General features: G+C 36.5%; 3 protein-coding genes across 6 annotated transcripts in view; all 3 read right to left on the reverse strand.

Annotated features, from left to right (window-relative positions):
* Window positions 1–1,154: 1,154 nt before the first annotated feature.
* Window positions 1,155–3,299, reverse strand: LOC112189519 (F-box/kelch-repeat protein At3g23880). 4 transcript variants are annotated; one of them, XR_005806017.1, is made up of 3 exons: window positions 2,257–3,299; window positions 1,382–1,481; window positions 1,155–1,232 (listed from the first exon to the last, which is right to left on the reverse strand). XR_005806017.1 is itself a non-coding variant. In XM_040514044.1 (2 exons), the coding sequence occupies exons 1-2, from the start codon at window positions 3,215–3,217 to the stop codon at window positions 2,060–2,062; spliced, it is 990 nt and encodes a 329-aa protein (XP_040369978.1). In that variant the 5' UTR covers window positions 3,218–3,298; the 3' UTR covers window positions 1,946–2,059. The 4 variants fall into 4 exon arrangements, 1 of the variants encoding a protein (XP_040369978.1); XR_005806016.1 differs by lacking the exon at window positions 1,155–1,232 and adding an exon at window positions 1,994–2,088 and having other exon boundaries at window positions 1,387–1,481; XR_005806015.1 differs by lacking the exon at window positions 1,155–1,232 and having other exon boundaries at window positions 1,388–1,481; window positions 2,017–3,298.
* A 2,319-nt stretch (window positions 3,300–5,618) lies between these two features.
* LOC112189019 (F-box/kelch-repeat protein At3g23880) lies at window positions 5,619–20,359 on the reverse strand. The gene is made up of 4 exons (XM_024328280.2): window positions 18,179–20,359; window positions 8,505–10,882; window positions 6,690–6,786; window positions 5,619–5,954 (listed from the first exon to the last, which is right to left on the reverse strand). The coding sequence occupies exon 1, from the start codon at window positions 20,251–20,253 to the stop codon at window positions 19,093–19,095; it is 1,161 nt and encodes a 386-aa protein (XP_024184048.1). The 5' UTR covers window positions 20,254–20,359; the 3' UTR covers window positions 5,619–5,954; window positions 6,690–6,786; window positions 8,505–10,882; window positions 18,179–19,092.
* Window positions 5,619–21,709, reverse strand: part of LOC112189016 (probable sugar phosphate/phosphate translocator At1g06470) — a 61,164-nt gene continuing 45,073 nt past the window's right edge. The window contains exon 13 of the mRNA XM_024328275.2: window positions 5,619–6,068. The gene's annotated coding sequence lies outside the window, so the exon portion shown is untranslated. The remainder of the gene's footprint in view (window positions 6,069–21,709) is intronic.

Below are 21,709 nucleotides of genomic sequence, written 5' to 3' on the forward strand. Positions count from 1 at the left end.
AAAGACCCTTATTTACCCTTGCTACAATTGACAATCTTAAATGTGAATAAGGAAAATCATAGCTTATAAATTTAGCTATCATGATCCATGTGCTGAATTTGCTCATCCTTGTTGCCTGCCTGGTTGGTTGGCATTAGTTGGCAACTTTCCTTTTCTTTTCATGATTATGCTATCTAGATCTGGGATAGACGAAAGGCAAAAGAAAACCCTAAACGTGTCAGCATGATTCATTCATGTTGTTCTGATGTTACAACTAGCTGCAATAACGTATGATGAAACAATACTTCAGATAAAGGTTGGTACAAAGAGAGTTTCTATTGGGACCTCCAAATCTGCTCACTTGACCTCACTCTATTATGAATTATTAAATGACATATATAACCTACTATAAAATGACTATTAAGGACAATAATTATACTAAAAAATATTATATTTATTTTATGTAGACTTCCTATTCAATAATATTAGATTGTATCCCTTATTATTTTCTTTATATATTTTCATTTTCCAATTTCACTCCATACTCATTAAAGCATTCATATATATTTACTAAGAATTAAAAATATGATTAAGATCATGTGACATAAAAATGTATGATATATATGTTGAATGCATACTAGTGAGGGAAAACAAAATAAATTCTCTTATGATTTATGACTTAAATCTAAGTCAATCCATTATATTTTGGAAAAAAAAAATTTAAATAATTAATCATGTGGTACAAAAAATACAGAAAAAAAAACATTAAAAAACAAATGATTTTTTTTTAGAATAAAAACAAAATGATTTCTTCTTTTTTTTTTTGCACAGCTAAAATAGAAAAAAAAAACATAATAGTTCATGGCATTTTCTTATTGATTAGACATTAATTTTTGAAACTCAAGTTTGATTAAGAAATGTATATTTAGTTAAGATTTATAGAGTGATTAAATCATTGAAATGACTAAATTTTTTATTTAAAAGATAATTAATAATTTGTTTGCAAATTATATGAGTGAGGTTATTTGAGGAAGTTTAGTGAGGTTTAGTGAGTAAATTTAGTATTTGAAAATTTGATAAGAGGTGTAAAAAGCATAGAGGTCAAGTGAGCAAATTTGGAGATTTCAATATAAAAACTCTAGTACAAATTAAAAATGTACCATCCAGGGAAAAGGAAAAGACCTGAAAGATCGGACCTTTTGGTTAAGAAATTTGGTGATTATAATCAGAACGGCTGAATAAGTTCCACCAATCTGCAAAAAAATAAATAAATAAATAAATAAATAGAGAAGGTAAACCTCAGCTTTAAGAAAAATTTGCACACATATATATCTTGAGATCATGAGCAACATTATCTTTAGTACCAGTATCGCAGCATATCATACTGCAAAGGTGAACTTACGGTGCACTCTGATTCAAGCTTGTTTTACTCTTCCAATAACTCTGAAATTCTTTTCTCCTTGACTATGTCGTCTAGCAAAACTGACTCATCATATCTCCATCTGTGTCCAGGATTCAAGAAAAATATTCTCTTAAATTTAATAAATACAACAGTAGATAGCAACTAGAAACTGCATCAGAAGCTTGAAATATAGCCAATTACGAAGTACTACTTCAAATAGTACTGGTATAGACTTTATTCTAGAGGGTTGAAAACTTAAACTGTGGTTGCATACATGATGTGAAACAATAAAGTAACTTATCAGTGAATTTAACGGATGACAGTATATAAGTCAAATGGTTTTTTGCAGAGTGATCTCTAGTGGTCTAGACAAATGATTGGTGTAAAACATGAAATACACCACAAAACGAAAAGGAGAAATGGCTGTTAAAAAGCCAAATTATGTTAGCATTTCCAATAATTATGTTACCAAATGTAGTTGACAAAAAGTCCTATAAATGTGTTAAAAAGCCATTAAATATGATATCAAGACAGTAATAGCATCATGGTTCAAGAGCATGAAAATTATAAAAAATTTATAATCAACACTACTTCAGTAAAACAAAATATTACATATATCTTCCAGTTTACTTAACCATATGAAGTAGCTGCAGCCCTGAGGGTGCAATCAGATTTCCATTATACTTCCTCTTCTTGCTCCATGGAATCTGCATATCAAGTTGCTTTATCAAGTAAAACTAGACTCTCCATGTAATATTCAAGACATGTGCATCCTGGATCTGTATAAATTCCAAGAAGCTCATTTGTGTTTTTCTTGGGATCATGAAGGACTATCTCTCCCTTCTTTCCTTTATACATTTCTAAAAGAAACTCACCATTCTTGCTAGACCCCAAAACCCTTGTTACCCGATAGTTCGGGGTAAGAATATCGATGGTGAATTGCTTTGTCCATGACTCCACCACCCCATACTCTCTCATAACCCATATATTCCAACAGTTATGTATACTATCATAGTGTTGCACAGAAAGGGACTTGCCAATGACTGAAATGAACATGTTTGGCGCCTCAGAAGCCAAGTCCTCTGGCATTTTAATCTCATGAAAAACCTCTTCACACACATCAAATCCCAAAACAACATTGTGAAAAGCTTCTTCTTTCTTAGAATACCCTATGAAATGGATAAACCCATTAACAAAAACCTGAGACCACATACTCCGAGCAATCTCATGCTTGGGAGAAGCTGCAGTAATGCTTTTCCAAGACCTTGAATTGAGTGAGTAGAGCTCAACTTCAGGGCTACCTCTGTTGTGACCTTCATACACCAGCTGCACTATCTTGTAATCATCTCTCTCAGCATCAAACCCAAACCCATAAACTGTGTAGTCTTCAGAGTGTGGGATATGAGGTTTAGGAATAGTGATGGACTTTCGAATTGAGGGGTTCCATAGAATGAAGTTATTGGTCTCGGTCACGTAATCGTCTGAGAGGAGGATTAATCCATTGCACGAACCCACAATTCGGAAACACTCATTGAAGCTCTTATCTGGAAGTTGTGGTTTTGAGTACTCTTGGAAGGTGTGGTTGTCTAAATGTAGAGAATACTGCTCTACATTGGGCTCTCTGGGGCAATGCCTGAGAAGGAGCAGAGGGCCATCTCTGGTGATTCTGTTTGAAGTGAGTTTGAGGTGGTTTTTGATGAAGGTATTGTGTTTAATAAGGGTGTTCCAAGATTTGCTAACAGAGGTGAACTGAAGGAGAGACTTGATGGGTAGCCTCAGAAGAATTTCGATCATCATTTCTTCAGGAAGGTAGAATGATGAGAATTCCATTTTCATCTGTGTTCTATTTCTCTAGGCTACTTCTTGTGCTTCTGACTCTAAACCCTTTGGGAGACTTATATTATTGAAGATCCATGTAAGATTGGTTTAAGGCATCAACTTCATGCCTCCTAAGATTGTAGTGTAGCTGGTGGGAAAGGAGTAGTAGCCATTTCAAACTTGGCTTACTGATATTCAAAGTCATCGAGTGGTTGACTTTGAAATAGCCAAGGCAAATTGCAAAAGACCAGTCTACTAGTCATGAACTAACTTGGAAGCATCCTTTGATTTTTCAAGAAGTTGGACAGACCTTTCCTAACTTGACCAAGACGTAAACTTCACTTACCTAAGACAAGTTGATGTTTAGACTAGAGATTATAGAACCCAGCAGGAGTTTCTTTTTCCTTTTTAAAATATGTTAGGATTACGCGGTGATAAGGAGTAGTTTTATGTCAAATTGCTTGACATGACATAAACGACATATTTATTAAAGAAAGTGAAATTCACACGTCTCATTTTATAATCCACACTCCTTTTTTTTTTTTTTTTTTGTATCTTCACATTACATTTTTACAATTAAAATTACACAAAGACAAAACTTAAGATACTAAAAAATGAAACTTTGGAGTGTGGATTGTAAAATAGAGAGTGTGAATTTCAATCCCCTTCATCAATCATGTCATATTCTGGCTGACCCACATGCATATCTTAAAATCTAAAAGCTCAAAACCGGCCAGAATCATTATCTACTATCTAAATTAGACCACTACTCATACATTTTATCCAACAAAACCTGCTCATGTTAGGGAGATCAACAAAAAAAGAGTTTCCAATTCAACATTTCACAGCAAGAAATGTTAAGGAAAAAGAAAAAGAACAATATATTCTATATAATGCTAGGTGTCAAAATGCAGTCACTTAACAAAGTAATAACAAGAGTTGATTTTTTATTCGTGCATCTTCGTATGTCGATCCAAACGTTTTTGCCTCGTTTCTAGTAGTAGTTAACCGTAACCTGCTAATTAGTCAATAATGGGCTATCAATATGCCTGCTTCAGCTGGTATATATAACTATCTACACTAGCTGAAGACCTTACAAGTTAATCAATTATGAACTTCTTCAAACACCATTACACAAGATCAAAAATTCACTTGAATGTATTTTTAACTCTTACATGAGTTCAGCCCTTTTATTTTCTCACTTACCTTTCTTTTATAGAAACATTATTTAGCCTTAAAACATCACTGTCATAGGGTTAATACGTTGTGTACCAATTAAACAAATAAGATCGGAGATAGGAATAAAGGGAAAAGATACCCTGAAAGTGAAAGGGGCCACCAAGCTGCAGGGTCAAACACACGCGACAAAGGAAGCGTTGAAACTTCGAAACGCGCGTACACATACTATTCTGGGTTTGAAAGCGATCCAAGCAAACCAAACCAAAATACTAAAATCTTATTGGGATATAACATATCTAGCTGCTTACCTAAGACAACTACTGAAAATTCTAACCTCAGAAAGTGACTGCGATTTTGTGGGGATGTATTCCTCGAGACTGATCAAAGAGCTTGCTGAGCAAGCTAACTTGCACAATAACCAAGAAACATCTGAAAATGAAACAGCCTTTTTTATTTTTATTTCTTTTTTATCACATCAACAACTCAATATAAAAAATATATATAAATAAAAACCCACTTGTTCCAAATTTTGGATAATATTGCACTTCAATTTCCATATACAAGTGACTGAGACCCACTTTTATATGTCAATTTGACGGAATATTGATGGATATAGCTCAATTAGAGCTTTTTGTGAGTTCGTATACTAAGATGATCACTTCAAGACTTCAAGTTCATGTACGAGCGTCCGGTGACCAAATGTATGACCGATCCATTAGAAGCAACCGTCTTTCTTGTGGCTTGTATTATTTTCTAAGATATTGTTCATAGAAAAGAAAAAAAAATTATATACAATCATTGTCATCATAGAATTAATACACCTTTCTTTTTCTCGAATTTTTTCCAGGCGAAAAGAAGTGTTCTTTTATTTACAGAGTCAAAATTTATTGAAGATCGTAGTTCTAATTGAGTGAACTAATCGTTCGCAAGGTATGTACTGGTAAGTATGTGTTAATTGGATTTTCGTACATAACATCCCCTAGCCTAAAGACCATGCCATATATGTGCAGCAGTACAGATGCACTAGTAATATAAGGGGGTTTGAATGATTCAAATCATATAGTATGTATTCAATTTGGTAATATAAGGGGGTTTGAATGATTCAAATCATAGTATGTATTCAATTTGGTATTGAAAAATGTACGTATTCCTGTTACAATTATCTTGCAGACCTTGAAATTTTGCTACATTTTTGCTTCAGAGTCGAGGCTCAAATCTAAATACTTTATGAAGACATTCCTTGATGAATGATGAGCACCAAATTGGCATGCATTCTAATATACTTCTCCCGAATCAATTTTTATTCAGATACAATGTGCAATTGATTTGTAATATACATTCAACGGCAATGAACCCAATCCATCTAGCATGATGGGATTCAAAATTCTGAGCAGCTTGCAGTTGTAGTCATCCTCTTTCTAAAAGTAATGGAACAAATGAACCATTACTGAAGTTGACACCCAGATGTACATATCCTAACAATAACACTCAGTATATACTAAAACCTATAAAGTGGCTTTTCCTTCTGACTCGCGGGCAGTAGCTTCAAAATATCAACTCCTAATGATTTAGAGCTCTGCAAAGGAAAAGGTTGGAAGTTGGAACAAAAAATTGCTGAATATCTGAGACTAGCCCAATATGCTTCATGCCAAATGCTTCACCGAAAAGTGGACTCAAATATGAACTTTCCCAGCATAAATTTACGACACGTCAAGTAAAATTAGCAAAATATTCTGCATTGGTAGTTGCACTACAATCAATCAGTTTACAGAAAACCAGTGTAAATAAAATAAAATAAAACAAGGTTTTGTTACAGGTCACAATAGCTCTGTTTACTCTTAGGACAATTTTAATCGTAGCCCATGGAAGGGGTTTTTCCTTACAGGCAGTACTGTGTTTTAGCAACAATTCCTTACAGGCAGTACTGAGTTTTATTTCCTTTTTACTAGCTGAACTGAAAACTACTTCCCTTACACTTCCTATCTTCCCCTTTCTCTCTATCTAAATAAATGAAGAGAACAAAAGCTCCTTCATTGTAATTTCTCTCTCACCTGCCTAATTACTTGCTCTCATTTGCATTTAAACAAAGAGGAAATTAATGGATGGCAAGAACAGGCTAAAGCATAAGTATAGAGAAAAACCGATCCACCCTTAGCTGAAGGGACAAACAAACGAAAGAGCAAAATCGAAAACAAAATTAACAAAATGAGTAGTAAATATATCTTCTAATAAAAAAGTTTTGCTATAATTTGAAACACAAACGAGGTTCTATTCTCATGAAATTTGGTAGACAATAATTGCAAATTGTGACTTATGTACCAGTTGAATAAACTCACACCAAGAATAATTGTGAAGAGTCCAACTCCTTTTAACATAGTAAATTCATCATGGAAGTAAATGACCGCAACCTGACAAATGCATAAACCAATCAGTATCTCTTCCTGATACACCACATGCAACACTAGGAGAAATGGGAAACACAAACAAATCCAAATACATAGACGCATAAAGCACGCAACAAATCAGCCATCAACAAAAATTTGCGCAGGGATGAACAGCATGTCATCTTCTACAGGAAAAGAACTAGACAATACGCTCTAACCTAAATTGCAATTAATATATTTGTTTGGCTAAAGCCAGGATCCATAACTCCCTTAATTGATTAAAACATGTAGATATCCAATAGAAAAACTGTAAAACCTTACTTTTATAACGGTCATAAATGGAAGTTTCGTATATTTTTTTACAAAGCCAATTTTTATCAGGCGCCAGGTACTGTTTTTCACTCTATGTATCTCGCTTGGCTTTGACAAATTAAGGTGACCAATAAAACTTATAGCATAAGCAGGCGTGTACATGCGCGATAGATGCTACTTCAACATCAGTTTCTACTCTTATAAAAAAAGCCATTCTAGCATTCACATGAGTGAAATCAATATATAATAGTTATGTTTATTGCAATTGTATATAAATTCATATGAAACCAGCACCATGTTACATTGTTTATTTGATGAAGTTCTCTAGAATAAAGAACACAACATACCAATATAGTGAGAGCCTCCTAGACAGAATGCATCTGCACCTGAACAGAATGCATCTAAATTGTACAGAACGCTTCTAAATCTGAACAGAATGCAGAATGCATCAATTTAGCTATGAAGCATCAAGCCATAATTCCCATAAACAAAATGATTAACAGAATGCATAAGCTATTAACAGAACTAGAATGATTAACAGAATGCTTTAGCAGACTACCATTTAGTCATTAACAATAAACATGTATCACCATTCACCCATGTAAACATAGAGAAAAGTCTGGAAAATCAATTGCAGGCAATAATAACGTTCACCATACTACCAAAATTTTCATTTTCAACAACCTATTATACACCAAAGACAAACATCAAAACATTTTTTATTTATTTTGGCTAGATAAACATCACAGCCTCACCAGGGATTGATCCCCAGCACTGATTCTTCTCAAGGAAGGGAGTGTATCATTATGTCTGAAGATTGAAAGCTAGTTCAAAGAAGAAACATATAAGACTCGAGCACACACACATATAATAACAAGAATGATTAATTGAACTATCTGCTGCACTTTTTCATTTAGTCATTATTTAACAGAATGCACTCAATGCAGTAACATGAATAATTGACTAAATCACACTATCACATGTTCACAGCAAACTTAGAACTTAGAAGTAAAAGCAAAATCAGTAATTAACTAATTAACAATCAACAGTTAATTTTTCTCTTCAAACTGAAGAACATTGCGAAGAACTGAAATACAATCAACACCAACACCAATAATCAATAGTTCAAGTGTTGAACAATCAACACCAGTTCATGTATCCAAAATAGATTCAGTAGTCAGTACCCAACTACCCACTAACCAAAATAGTGAAATACCAATTCAAACTTCCAATCGTATCTCTCACTCTATCGATTTTCAATGGAAATTGTAAGAAAATGAATTAAAGGTAGAATCTTTACAACGAAATTAGTTTCCTGTGTGCAGAAGATCATCATGGTTTCAAAGGGTATCAAGCAATGACATGGTTTTGGGATTGATTTTAGCAGACACAAGATTCATTGCGGCTGAAGTTTAGAAATTACAACTTACCGTTTAGAGGCAGAGGCGCGGACCAGAGGGAGTCTAAGGAGCAGAGGCTGCGGTGGCTTGGGTCTGTTTGTTTTGGGGATCGAATGAATCGATCTGTTTTGCGATCGAAAGAAAAGACCTTAAAAAAAAAAAAAAAAAAAAAAAACGCCTAAAGCCGCCTAGCCGCCTGTTAGGATTTAAGCCCTAACTTCTGGGATTCAGGAAGAGTAGGTAGAAATTGAAAGAAAATGGAAAATTGTATTATCAAGCCTGTTCGAGTAGTTACAGAGGGTCAGCTACGTAGCTGAAAACGTCGACATGACTGACAAATGTCACTCGGACACAGGTGACCATCATCACGCGAAGCAACAGTACTCCTCATCGAGGATGACAAAACGATACGTTTAAACAGTAAATGAAACGGTGCGTATCACCAATACATAAACAAATAGGAAGAAAGGCTATTCCTAGTCAACACCAGGACTTTAGTAGAGGAAGACTATCATTTTAGTAGGCTATCATAATTCATAACACCGCCCAGCCAGTCGCCTAAATTATGTGCGCCTAACAGCTCCGATTACCCATTACTCGCCTCGGTGGGCTGGACTAGGCGGCCTGTGCGGCCGTTTTTTAGAACACTGCTTCCTAGGGTGAGAATCCATCGAAATATGGGTCTCCTATGCTCCCTAGCGGAACTCACGGCCTGTGACACCATTATGCCACCTTGTGGCTTCACCATGGCAGCGGCGTTGTGCCCAGCTCCTCTGGGTGGCGCCATGTCCTCTTGAGGGGATATCATTCCTTGCAGGCATGTGTTGTAGCAGATATATATGATCTCATCACTTTTAGGGAATCGAGATGAGACATAATGAAGACAGACCATGGCAATTCCTGTCTTTCCTATTGAAAGTCGACGTTCTAATCTCCCTCTAACGACGGCAAGATTATCTCATCAAAGTGACAATCCGCAAATCTAGCCGTAAAGAGATCACCTGTTAAGGGTTTTATATGGCGGACTTATATTGGAGATTTATATCCAACACAAATACGTATCTATTCGTCGCTAACGACCCATTTTGATGCATTGTGGCAGCGCGATTGGCACATAAACCATGCAGTCAAAATATGCGTAAGTATGAGATATCAGACTCGCACTCAATCACTAGCTGTAACACAAAGAAAGGTTGGAGTGCAGTGGGTTGTAGACGAATTAGCATATCTACATGCAATATTGCATAACCCCAAGCGGAAATATTGGTGCGCATTACCAATGTCCAGGCTACCATTGTAGTCATTTAATGGTGACTTTTCCGTGAGACCATTTAGGTGTGTACATGAGAATATGTTGCCTAACATCAATCACCAATGATATGTAATAGTCATCGAAAGTCTTCGATGGAAACTCTCTAGCATTATCATTTGGAAGTCCACGAAGAAAAAGATAAAGAAATAAAATTCAAAAGCAGGAACTTTAATCATAAAACTTACTTGGTGTTTCTTGATGCTTTATTTTCTTGTTTTTCTTGTAATCTTCTTCAAAGTAGCATGCAAGTGGTGGCAACGTGCAAGAAGGTGGTGCATGGCACATGAGAAAATCCTAGGGTAGGGTTCTAGGGTTTCATGGCTTAGAGAAAAGAATTTTTGGCTTCTGATTCAGGGTTATGGCTCGTGTTGATAACGTCTTTAAGAATTCCTTTGCTTGTAGAGAGAATTGCGAAAATAGTTTTCTTTCATTGATAATAGGAGCCTCTATATATAGAAGATAAAAGTACATAATCTTTTAGTACAAAGAATCGTATTCTAATTAGAACTAGGAATTTAGAACAATCTTCTCCTATTACAACAATAGAAACTACTCCTAGTTTAGTAAGACACACATAATAGAATGTCCTTCAACATCAGCATGATTCATTCATGTTGTACTGATGTTACAACTAGCTGCAGTAACGTATGATGAAACAATACTTCAGATAAAGGATGGAACAAATTAAAAATGTACCATCCGGGGAAAAGGAAATGTTAGATCAACTAATGCACATTGGAATTTTCTAGATCTATCTCTAGCTATCTAGATCATATGTGTAGAACATGTCTTAATCTAGAATAATCTTTTAGTTAATCATGTGTAGTGTGTTCTAGAATTATCTATTAGTGAGTGGTTAGTAATTAACCACATATGTCATGTCGGTGGACTTGGTCTCTATATATATGTATCAATTAAGCCTTGTAGTAATGTAATGAATTAACCAACGTCACCACAGCTCCTCTGTTATTTACAACCATCTCCTCTGTTTCTAAACTCAAAACATCTCCTCTGTTTCAAACTTCCAAGTTCTTTCCTTAACACCCTTGTCCTAACAAATCTTTCACACATTGTCCTAAGAACTAACCTTCTTTACCTTCTAAACACCATCAGTTGTATCAGAGCAGTTTTGATCAATTCGGGGCGTAACACTTGGGTCCACCATGTCAGCCTCTACATCCAATCAAACATCTCTTCCTCTTCCAATCTTCTCAGGGGAGAATTACGACTTCTGGAGCATCAAAATGAGAACCTATTTTATGTCCCAAGATCTATGGGACATAGTTGACAAAGGGTTCTCAACGCCGGAAAATCCCACGGTGGAGCAATTACGGCAAGAAAAGAAGGAGAAACAAAGAGATGCGGATGCTCTCTACGCTATTCAACAAGCCGTAGATGATGCAAACTTCTCAAGAATCATGGGAGCTTCTACGACGAAGGAAGCTTGGGACATGTTGAAGGAGGAGTTTCAAGGGACGGCAAAGGTACGTGCTGTTAAACTACAAACAATAATGAGAGATCTAGAAAACTTGAAAATGAAAGATTCTGAGATCGTTAAAGATTATTATTCCAGACTCAAGGAAATTGTGAATCAAATAAGAGCCTATGGTGAAAATATTAGTGAGACTAGAGTAGTCGAAAAAATACTTATTAGTCCCACTGAAAAATATGACCCAATAGTTACTGCCATAAAAAATTCTAAAGACATAACAACTCTTTCGGTGACAGAACTAATAGGCTCTTTAGAAGCTTATGAAAAAAGATTGAGTAGTCGGAATGAAACTCCTGTAGAGAGTGCATTCCAGTCTAAACTCAATCTACGATCTCAGAAATATAAAAAAGATGCAAAGTTGAATGAATCTTCTAGAGGAGGAGAAAGACCCAAAATTGGGAAAATAAAAAAGATATAAGGGAGAAAAGAAATTATCCTCCTTGCGGAATTTGTAAAAAGATTAATCATCGAGAAATAGACTATTGGTTCCGGGGCAAACCAAAATGCCGAAATTGCAATAGATTTGGCCATATAGAGAAAATTTGTCAACTCAAGAAGAAACCCCGAGCCAATTTTTCAGAAGAGAATGTGGAGGACGAGCACCTGTTCTATTCTTGTCAAGCTGCATTCGAGGAGAAGAACAGGAAGTGGTTTGTAGACAGTGGCTGTAGCAATCACATGTGTGGCGATGAATCCATCTTCACCACCCTTGATACATCAAGGAAGTCAAAAGTGAAATTGGGGAATGGTGACTTGGTGCACACAAAAGGAAAAGGTACGATCTCAATCCAGACTAATTTAGTAACTAAATATATTGATGATGTTTTATTAGTTCCTACTTTAGAGCACAATTTACTCAGTGTTGGCCAAATGATGGAAAATGGTTATGCTCTATTATTTTCTGGAGACTCCTGCAAAATATTTGATAAAAAAATAAGGTTGAATTTTAAAATAAGGATGGAAAATAGAAATTTTCCTATCTAGTGGCTACATATGGCCATGAAAGCAGAAGTAGAAGATTCATGGCTATGGCATAAACGATTCAGCCACTTTAATCTCCGTGCACTAAAAAATCTCTCTAAAAAAAAGATTGACAGGACCCGCCCCGGATTTCACCCTAAAATCCGAAGTGGACTTGCGGGGCCCACCTTAGAAGAAATTTTGCCAAAAATTTAGCAAAACTTCCCCTAAAGTGGACAACCCAAAACCTGTCGAAAGAAAATTTACACTTCTAAATCACCCATCCTTATTCTCCTGGAGCCACCCTGCTCCCCCAAACAACATCAACCAAAATCATATGACACAAAACACAACTTAAATAACATTAATTTCCTCAGGTAATCAGAGCAAATCTAATAGCAAGGGTGATCAAGGAAAACTTAAATCAAATAAAAACGCGGAAGCCACGTTGTTGTCTATGCCTCAACTCCAATGTACGCCCGACCTCAACTAATTTCGCCTGCAAACTGGGCATTTCAAACCGAAGGGCCCAGGGGAAAGTAATTGAAAAACACGTTAGCGTGAGTGGACAAAAATAAATAATTTAATATGAATAAAACAAAATAAAACTTCATACTTTCCCATATTTTTTTATATATATATAAAATCCGGATGCATGCAACATTTATAAAACACTTAATAAAATAATCCGAAAAACATTGAACTCCAGAAAACCGACTAGCCCCGCTAGCCACAACAACAGAGTAAAAGATCGAAATTTCAATACTCGAAAATATAATACCAGCCCCGCTGGTTAAGAAAACTCAGACTAGTCCCCGCTAATCAAAAATAGTATAAGTAGGGGAAGATGATAGCCATACAAGTGAGCCTCCCAGGCTCGGGTGATAGCCTCCCAGGCTAAAATACTCTCATTACTCCCGTAATATACCCTTACGCCACTAAGTGTAGCGATAGGATACCGGGCTACAGAATTACTGTCACATAGACAGTAACCTGCGCCACAAAGGCGGAGGGCTACGGTGATCCCATCACCGCGCCACAAAGGCGGAAAAATCAATGCTAGCATGATAAAATCACCCCTCAGTATGGCACAGGGTAACATAACCGAAAATCCAGTAAATCCAAAATACATAGGGCTTCCCCCATCTCTCGTAAAAGAATTTCCAACGACGTGTCCCACACGCCAAAAGTATCTCCAAATCAATAGCAAAAAGGTGAGAAATAATAATAAATCGTAATCCCCGTAAACCGAAACAAAACCAATTCTAAAATCATCATCAAGGCATTCCCAATGCCAAAATCGAAAGTCGATAAATAAATAGGAAAGATCAATAAGTCAACGGCGTGTCCCACATGCCAAAATATTCTCGGGTCAATAATGAATAAGCAAGGAAGTTCAATAATAAACTAATATTTCATTTTGGAAAATACCATGGAAAATACTTTGTTGAAAAACAACATAATTCAAAGTTTCGAATCCGGGCATGACAAAATTAATATCCAAAAAAACACAACCGGAATAATTCATAATCACTTCATGAAACTCATCAATGAAAGTAATTCCTCGTGATAAATCAAAATCAGGAATCCGAAAACAATTATATGCTCAAAATGTAATATGATAAATAACTAGAGCATGACTTTAAGAAATAAATACATGCATCATTATTTAGAAACAAAAGTCCACTCACAGTACTATTCAGGCGATCACGTATACGAGTTCCTTCATCGAGCAAAAGCTCGGTACCTCGTCCTGTACACAATTATTCGTACATAAATAATTACCAGACGGAAAATAATTTTACGATAATCAATAATTAAATCTCAAAACCCATAACCTCAACTTCTCCAATCCTCTTCCACATCCAACCAAACTTCACCAACACTGCCTACTCGTCGATTTCAGACTATATAACAACTATGGAGGAAATCCGACAATCGAATTCACGATTAACATTAACCGAAAACCAAATCTTTAGAAATTTATAACCAATTCAAAACTCCACCAATCCTCACCAAACTTCATATATAAGTTCTATGATAATTATAACATTTAACTAGCCAGAAATTGAAATTAAAAAGCTACCCTAGCCGCCGCCCATAGTGCCGGCGCCGCCGCTACTGCCACCAACTCCAATGGCCACCAAAATTTGGCAGTAGCACCTTCTCAACACACCCATTAATTCTTTCAACTGTGACCAAGTTAGAAAATAAGCAGAAGTACCTCAACAATTAAGGGGAAGGTTGAACCCGAATCGTGAATAGTAACCTCCAACTTCAAACCGTCGATTCTTCCTCCACGCTTCAAATCTCAGCAAAAGCTTCGGGGAGCATCATCTACGTCCCAAGGCGCTTCCAATGGACTAAGGTTTATCGCCGGAGGTGGCCGGAATCGGAAGATATCAACCGGTGAAGGGAGGCGATTTCCAGCTCGAGCTGTGCAGCTTCTCGGCCTTGCAGCGCCCTCCACAGTTCGGTTTTCACCCCGATGTCTTCTGAGAAGTTATAGACGACGTCAAGGTGAGAAAAATTGCTTTTGGAATCAAGTCGATTGGAGGCCTGTGGAGGAAGATATGGCCGGACAAAGAAGACCCCAGAAAAATGCGACGGGGAGCGCAGAGGAGAAAAAGGGAGAGCTCGGTAAGTTTCCATATTTTTATGGAAACTTACCGCAGTATTTTCTCTATATATAGAAAGTTACCATAAACAGTAATTTTAGTATTTTGGCCATAACTTTTGCTTACGAACTCCGATTTTTACGTACCACACATGCACGCGTTTGGTTTAATGTCCTCTACGACTTTCATGAAGAGCATTTTCTCAAATTTTTTACCCGAACAAAAAGTCAACTTTTTGGGCCACTAAAAGTATCGAAACAAAGTAAAAAGTAAAAGTAATTGTCGTTTACCGTCCAAATGACTAGCAAACTGGTAAATTGAGGTACGGGACGTAACAAAGATGATGAGAGACTTGCCAAGCATAAAGGAGATTGAAGGTGTCTGTAAAGGCTGTCATCTTGGCAAGCAACATCGACAAGCATTTCCTTCAGGAAAAGCTTGGAAAGCAAAAGATTATTTGGAACTAGTGCATACCGATGTCTGTGGACCCATGAGGACGCCATCTCTTGATCAAAGCAGGTACTTCATTCCTTTTATAGATGATTATACAAGAATGACATGGGTCTACTTTCTACGTGAGAAGTCTGAAGTATTCAAGATTTTTCAGAAGTTCAAAAATCATGTTGAAAAACAAAGTGGCCGATATATCAAAGTTCTCATAAGTGATAGAGGTAAAGAATATACCTCTAATCAATTCAATAAATTCTGTGAAGATGAAGGAGTAGAGCACCAGTTGACAATGGGCTATACTCCAGAACAAAATGGAGTCTCAGAAAGAAAAAATAGAACTATGATGGAGATGGCAAGGTCAATGTTATATGAAAAAGGCCTGCCAAAGACCTTTTGGGCAGAGGTTGTATATACAGCAGTATACCTGCTAAATAGATGCCCAACGAAAACTCTACAAGACAAGACCCCAATTAAAGCTTGGAACAATCGAAAGCCGTCGGTGAAGCATCTCAAAGTCTTTGGGTGCATATGTTATGTCCATATTCCAGCAGTTAAAAGACATAAACTGGAAGAAAAATCAGAAGTTGGCATATTTGTCGGCTACAGCTCGCAGTCTAAAGGCTATCGAGTATATAATCCAAAAACCAAGAAGCTTATGATCAGCAGAGATGTCAAGTTTGATGAATCTGCTTCTTGGAATTGGGATAAACAAGAAGTTGAGAAGAAAATTTTTGTCCCAACAAGAAAGAAGCAAATCACTCCTCCAAACCAGTTGAGAGAAGAAGCATATGAAGAAGCAACTTCAGAACCTCCAGGTACGCCCTCTAATACTCTTCCACCAAACCAAAATGATTTTGATCCAGAGTCACCACCTAGAAGAGTGAAGTCATTGAGGGATATATATGAAACATGCAATTTCATGTCTTTAGAACCTGAGAGTTTTGAAGTTGCAGTAAAAGAAGAAAATTGAAGAAAATCTATGGAAGAAGAAATTAAAACAATTGAAAAAAATAAAACATGGGAGCTTGTAGAGCGCCCATCAAATAAAGAGATAATTGGTGTCAAATGGGTCTATAAGACCAAGTTCAATCCCGATGGCTCAATACAAAAGTATAAAGCAAGACTAGTAGCTAAAGGCTACTCACAACAGCCAGGGATAGATTACAATGAGACCTTTGCACCAGTTGCAAGGTTCGACACCATAAGGGCTCTTGTAGCTCTTGCAGCTCAAAAGAAATGGAAAATTTACCAACTTGATGTTAAGTCAGCATTTCTGAATGGGGAACTTGAAGAAGAAATCTATATGGAGCAACCACAAGGTTTCATAAAGCAAGGAGGAGAAGATAAAGTGTTCAGATTAAAGAAAGCTCTATATGGGCTTAAGCAAGCACCACGAGCATGGAACAGTCGCATTGGCAAATACTTTATCAATGCCGGATTCAGGAGGAGTCACAGTGAGCCAACACTCTACACCAAAACTCAAGGTAACTCTATCCTCATCGTCTCTTTATATGTGGATGATCTAATTTATACTAGTGATAATGAAGAAATAATTCAAGAATTCAAACGAGACATGATGAGGACATTTGAGATGACTGATCTTGGCCTAATGCACTATTTTCTTGGTATTGAGATAAACCAAGAAGAAAATGGGATTTTTATATGCCAAAAGAAGTATACACAAAATCTTTTGAAAAAGTTCAAGATGAATGGGTGCAAGGCCGTGGCTACTCCACTCATCACTAATGAGAAACTTCGAAAGGAGGATGGATCTCCGAAAGCAAATGCATCATGCTATAGAAGTCTCTTTGGGAGCTTACTTTATTTGACTACTACTCGACCCGATATTATGTACGCAACAAGCCTTCTATCAAGATTCATGCATAGTCCAAGTCGAACGCATTATGGTGCAGCAAAAAGAATCTTAAGATATATTCAAGGCACCATTAACTATGGTATCTGGTATCGGCCTACATCAAAAACAAGGCTAGTTGGCCATGATTCAGAACTGTTTGGCTACACAGACAGTGACTGGGCCGGATCAAAGGATGACATGAAAAGCACTTCAGGCTATGCATTCACAATTGGGTTTGGTATATTCTCATGGTCTTCAAGAAAACAAGATACAGTGGCTCTGTCATCAGCTGAAGCAGAGTACATAGCAGCGGCAAGCTCAGCATGTCAAGCAATATGGTTGAGAAGAATTTTTGAAGACATGGGTGAGCACCAAGCAAATGCTACAAAGATTTTCAGCGACAACAAGTCAGCTATTGCAATGACAAAGAATCCGGTATTTCACAACAGAACGAAGCACATCGATATCAAGCATCACTTCTTAAGAGAAGCATCAACCATCAAAGAAATTGAGCTCCAGTACTGCAAGACAGAGTTGCAACTAGCAGATATCTTCACGAAGGCGCTCACAAGATCAAGATTTGAAATGCTTCGAGGCATGCTCGGAGTAACACCAATGCGCATTAAGGAGGAGTGCTAGATCAACTAATGCACATTGGAATTTTCTAGATCTATCTCTAGCTATCTAGATCATATGTCTAGAACATGTCTTAATCTAGAATAATCTTTTAGTTAATCATGTGTAGTGTGTTCTAGAATTATCTATTAGTGAGTGGTTAGTAATTAACCACATGCATACGTCATGTCGGTGGACTTGGTCTCTATATATATGTATCAATTAAGCCTTGTAGTAATGTAATGAATTAACCAACGTCACCACAGCTCCTCTGTTTTACAACCATCTCCTCTGTTTCTAAACTCAAAACATCTCCTCTGTTTCAAACTTCCAAGTTCTTTCCTTAACACCCTTGTCCTAACAAATCTTTCACACATTGTCCTAAGAACTAACCTTCTTTACCTTCTAAAAACCATCAGGAAAAGGCCTGAAAGATCTGACCTTTGGTTAAGAAATTTGGTGATTATAATCAGAATGCCTGGGTAAGTTCCACCAATCTGCAACCAAAAAAAAAAATAGAGAGAGAGAGAAGGTAAAACCCAGCTTTAAGAAAAATCTGCACACATATCTTGAGATTATCAGCAACATTATCCTTAGTACCCGAATCAGAGCATCATACTGCAATGGTGAACTTAAGGTGCACTCTGATTCAAGCTTGTTTTACTCTGTCAATAACTCTCAAATTTTTTTCTCCTTGACTATGTTGTCTAGCAAAACTCACTAAACATATCTCCATCTGTGTCCAGGATTCAAGAAAAATATTCTCTTAAATTTAATAAATACAACAGTAGCTAGCAACTAGAAACTGCATCAGAAGCTTGAAATATAGCCAATTACGAAGTACTACTTCAAATACTGGTATAGACTTTATTCTAGAGGGTTGCAAACTTAAAATTTGTTTGCATACATGATGTGAAACAATATTAAGTACCTTATCAGTGAATTTAACTGATGACAGTATATATGTCATATGGTTTTTTGCAAGTGATCTAGAAAAATGATTGGTAATCATGAAATACACCACAAAATGAAAAGGAGAAATGGGTGTTAAAAAGCCAAATTATGTTAGCATTTCCATTTAATTATGTTACTAAATGTAGTTGATCGAAAGTCCTTTAAATGTGTTAAAAAGCCATTAAAGATGATATCAAGACAGTAATAGCAACATGCTTCAAGAGCATGAACATTTAAAAAATTATAATTCAACATTACTTCAGTAATACAAAATATTACATATATCGATCTTTTAGTATTGTTAACATATGAAATAGCTGCACCCCTGAGGGTGCAATTCAAAAACACTGATCAGATTTCAATTATTCTTCCTCTTCTTGCTCCATGGAATCTGCAAATGAAGTTGCTTTATCAAGCAAAACTAGACTTTCCATGTAATGTTCAAGACTTGTGTACCCTGGATCTGTATAAATTCCAAGATGCTCATTTGTGTTTTTCTTGGGATCATGAAGGACTATCTCTCCCTTCTTTGCTTTATACGTTTCTAAAAGAAATTCACCATTCTTCCTAGACCCCAAAACCTTTGTTACCCGAAAGTTCGGGGTGAGAAAATCAATGGAGAATTGCTTTGTCCATGACTCCACCACACCATACTCTCTCATAACCCATACATTGCAACACTTATGTTTACTATCATAGTGTTGCAGAGCAAGGGACTTGCCACTAACTGCAATGAGTTCCATGTCTGGCACCTCAGAAGCCAAGTCCCTTGGCATTTTAATCTCATGAAAAACCTCTTCACACACATTAAATCCCAAAACAACATTGTCATAAGCTTCTCCTTTCTTAGAATACCCTATGAAATGGATAAACCCATTAACAAAAACCTGAGACCACATCGTCGGAGCAATCTCATGCTTGGGAGAAGCTGCAGTAATGGCTTTCCAAGACCCTGAATTGAGTGAGTAGAGCACAACTTCAGGGCCAGCTCTGTTGTGACCTTCATACACCAACTGCACTATCTTGTAATCATCTTTCTTAGCATCAAACCCAAACCCATAAACTGTATAGTATTCAGAGTGTCGGATATGAGGTTTAGGAAGAGTGATGGACTTTCGAATTGAGGGGTTCCATAGAACGAAGGTATTGGTCTCGGTCAGGTAATCGTCTGAGAGGAGGATTAATCCATTGCAGGAACCCACAATTCGGAAACACTCATTGAAGCTCTTAGCTGTAAGTTGTGGTTTTGAGTACTCTTGGAAGGTGTGGTTGTCTAAATGTAGAGAATACTGCTCTACATTGGGCTCTCTGGGGCAATGCCTGAGAAGGAGCAAAGGGCCATCCCTGGCGATTCTGTTTGAAGTGAGTTTGAGGTGGTCTTTGATGAAGGTATTGTGTTTAATAAGGGAGTTCCAATATTTGGAAACAGAGGTGAACTGAAGGAGAGACTTGATGGGTAGCCTCAGAAGAATTTCGATCATCATTTCTTCAGGAAGGTAGCATGATGAGAATTCCATGCTCATCTATGTTTTATTTCTCTAGGCTATTTTTTGTGCTTCTGAATCTAAACCCTTTGGGAGACTTATATTATTGAAGATCCATGTAAGATTGGTTTAAGCCTTTAAAATATCCAAGCAAATTGCAAAAGAGCAGAGTCTACTCATGGACTAATTAACTAGGAAGTTTCCCCTGATTTTTCAAGTTGGACAGACCTCGACTTGACCAAGTCATAAACTTCACTTACCAACACAACTTGATGTTTAGACTCGAGATTCTAGAATCCAGCAGGAGTTTCTTTTTCCTTTTTAAAATATGTTCTGGTAAAGCTAGGATTACGCGGTGATAATGAGTAGTTGAATGTCAAATTACTTGACATAATTAAAAAGACATATTCATTAAGGAGAGTGAAATTCACACTTCTCATTTTACAATCCACATTTTTAATATCTTCACATTATATTTTTACAATCCATATTACAAAAAGACAAAACTTAAAATACGAAAAACTATTGTGGATTGTAAAATAAATTGTGAATTTCAACCCCCTTCATCAATCATACCATGTTCTGGCTGATCCACAGGCATATTTCTTAAGAACTCAAAACTCAAAACAGGCCAGAATCATTATCTACTATCTAAATTAGACCGCTACCTTTCTTTGATAGAAACATTATTTAGCCTTAAACATCACTGTCATAGGGTTGTTACACAACGCGTACCAATTAAACAAATAAGATCGAAGATAGGAACAAAGGGAAAAGATACCTGAAAAGTGAAAGGGGCCTCATATTCGATCTTCGTAGAGGAATCCCAGTAGGTTCCACCAAGCTGCAGGGTCAAACACACGACACTAAGCAAGCGTTTGAATGCAATCCAGTTTGCAAATACTAAAATCTAGCTACTTACCTATGCAAATACTAAAATCTAGCTACTTACCTATTCCTCGAGACTGATCAAAGAGCTTGCTGAGGAAGCTAACTTGAACAATAACCAAGAAACATCTGAAAATGAAAGAGCCTTTTTTATTTTCATTTCTTTTTAATTACATCAACAACTCAATATAAAAAAAATAAAAACCTACTTGTTCCAAATATTGATGGATATACCTCAATTAGAGCTTTCCGTGAGAAAGATGATCACTTCAAGACTTCAAGTTCAGGTACGAGTGTCCGTTGACCAAATGTATGACCGATTCATCAGAAGCAACCATCTTTCTTGTGGCTTGTATTATTTTCTAAGATATTGTTCATAGAAAAGAAAGAAAGAAAATTATATACAATCCAAAGTATAGTCATCATAGAATTAATGCACCTTTCTTTTTCTCAATTTTTTCTACGCGAAAAGAAGTGTTCTTTCATTTACTGAGTCAAAAATTTATTGAAGAACGTAGTTCTAATTGAGCGAACTAATCGGTCGCAAGGTATGTATTGGTAGGTATGTGTTAATTGGATTTTCGTGCATAACATCCTCCACCCTAAA

This window comes from Rosa chinensis, chromosome 2 (genome assembly GCF_002994745.2).
Source record: "Rosa chinensis cultivar Old Blush chromosome 2, RchiOBHm-V2, whole genome shotgun sequence".
Classification (NCBI taxonomy): domain Eukaryota; kingdom Viridiplantae; phylum Streptophyta; class Magnoliopsida; order Rosales; family Rosaceae; genus Rosa; species Rosa chinensis.

What these genes read in the sequence shown, in the direction of transcription:
- LOC112189519 (XM_040514044.1), bottom strand. Translation starts at nt 3,217, where the DNA reads ATGAAAATGGAATTCTCATCATTCTACCTTCCTGAAGAAATGATGATC. An exon ending in TTTGGGGTCTAGCAAGAATG is followed by an intron (nt 2,089 to 2,256) that starts GTGAGTTTCTTT and finishes CTTGATATGCAG; the next exon opens with ATTCCATGGAGCAAGAAGAG.
- LOC112189019 (XM_024328280.2), bottom strand. Translation starts at nt 20,253, where the DNA reads ATGAGCATGGAATTCTCATCATGCTACCTTCCTGAAGAAATGATGATC.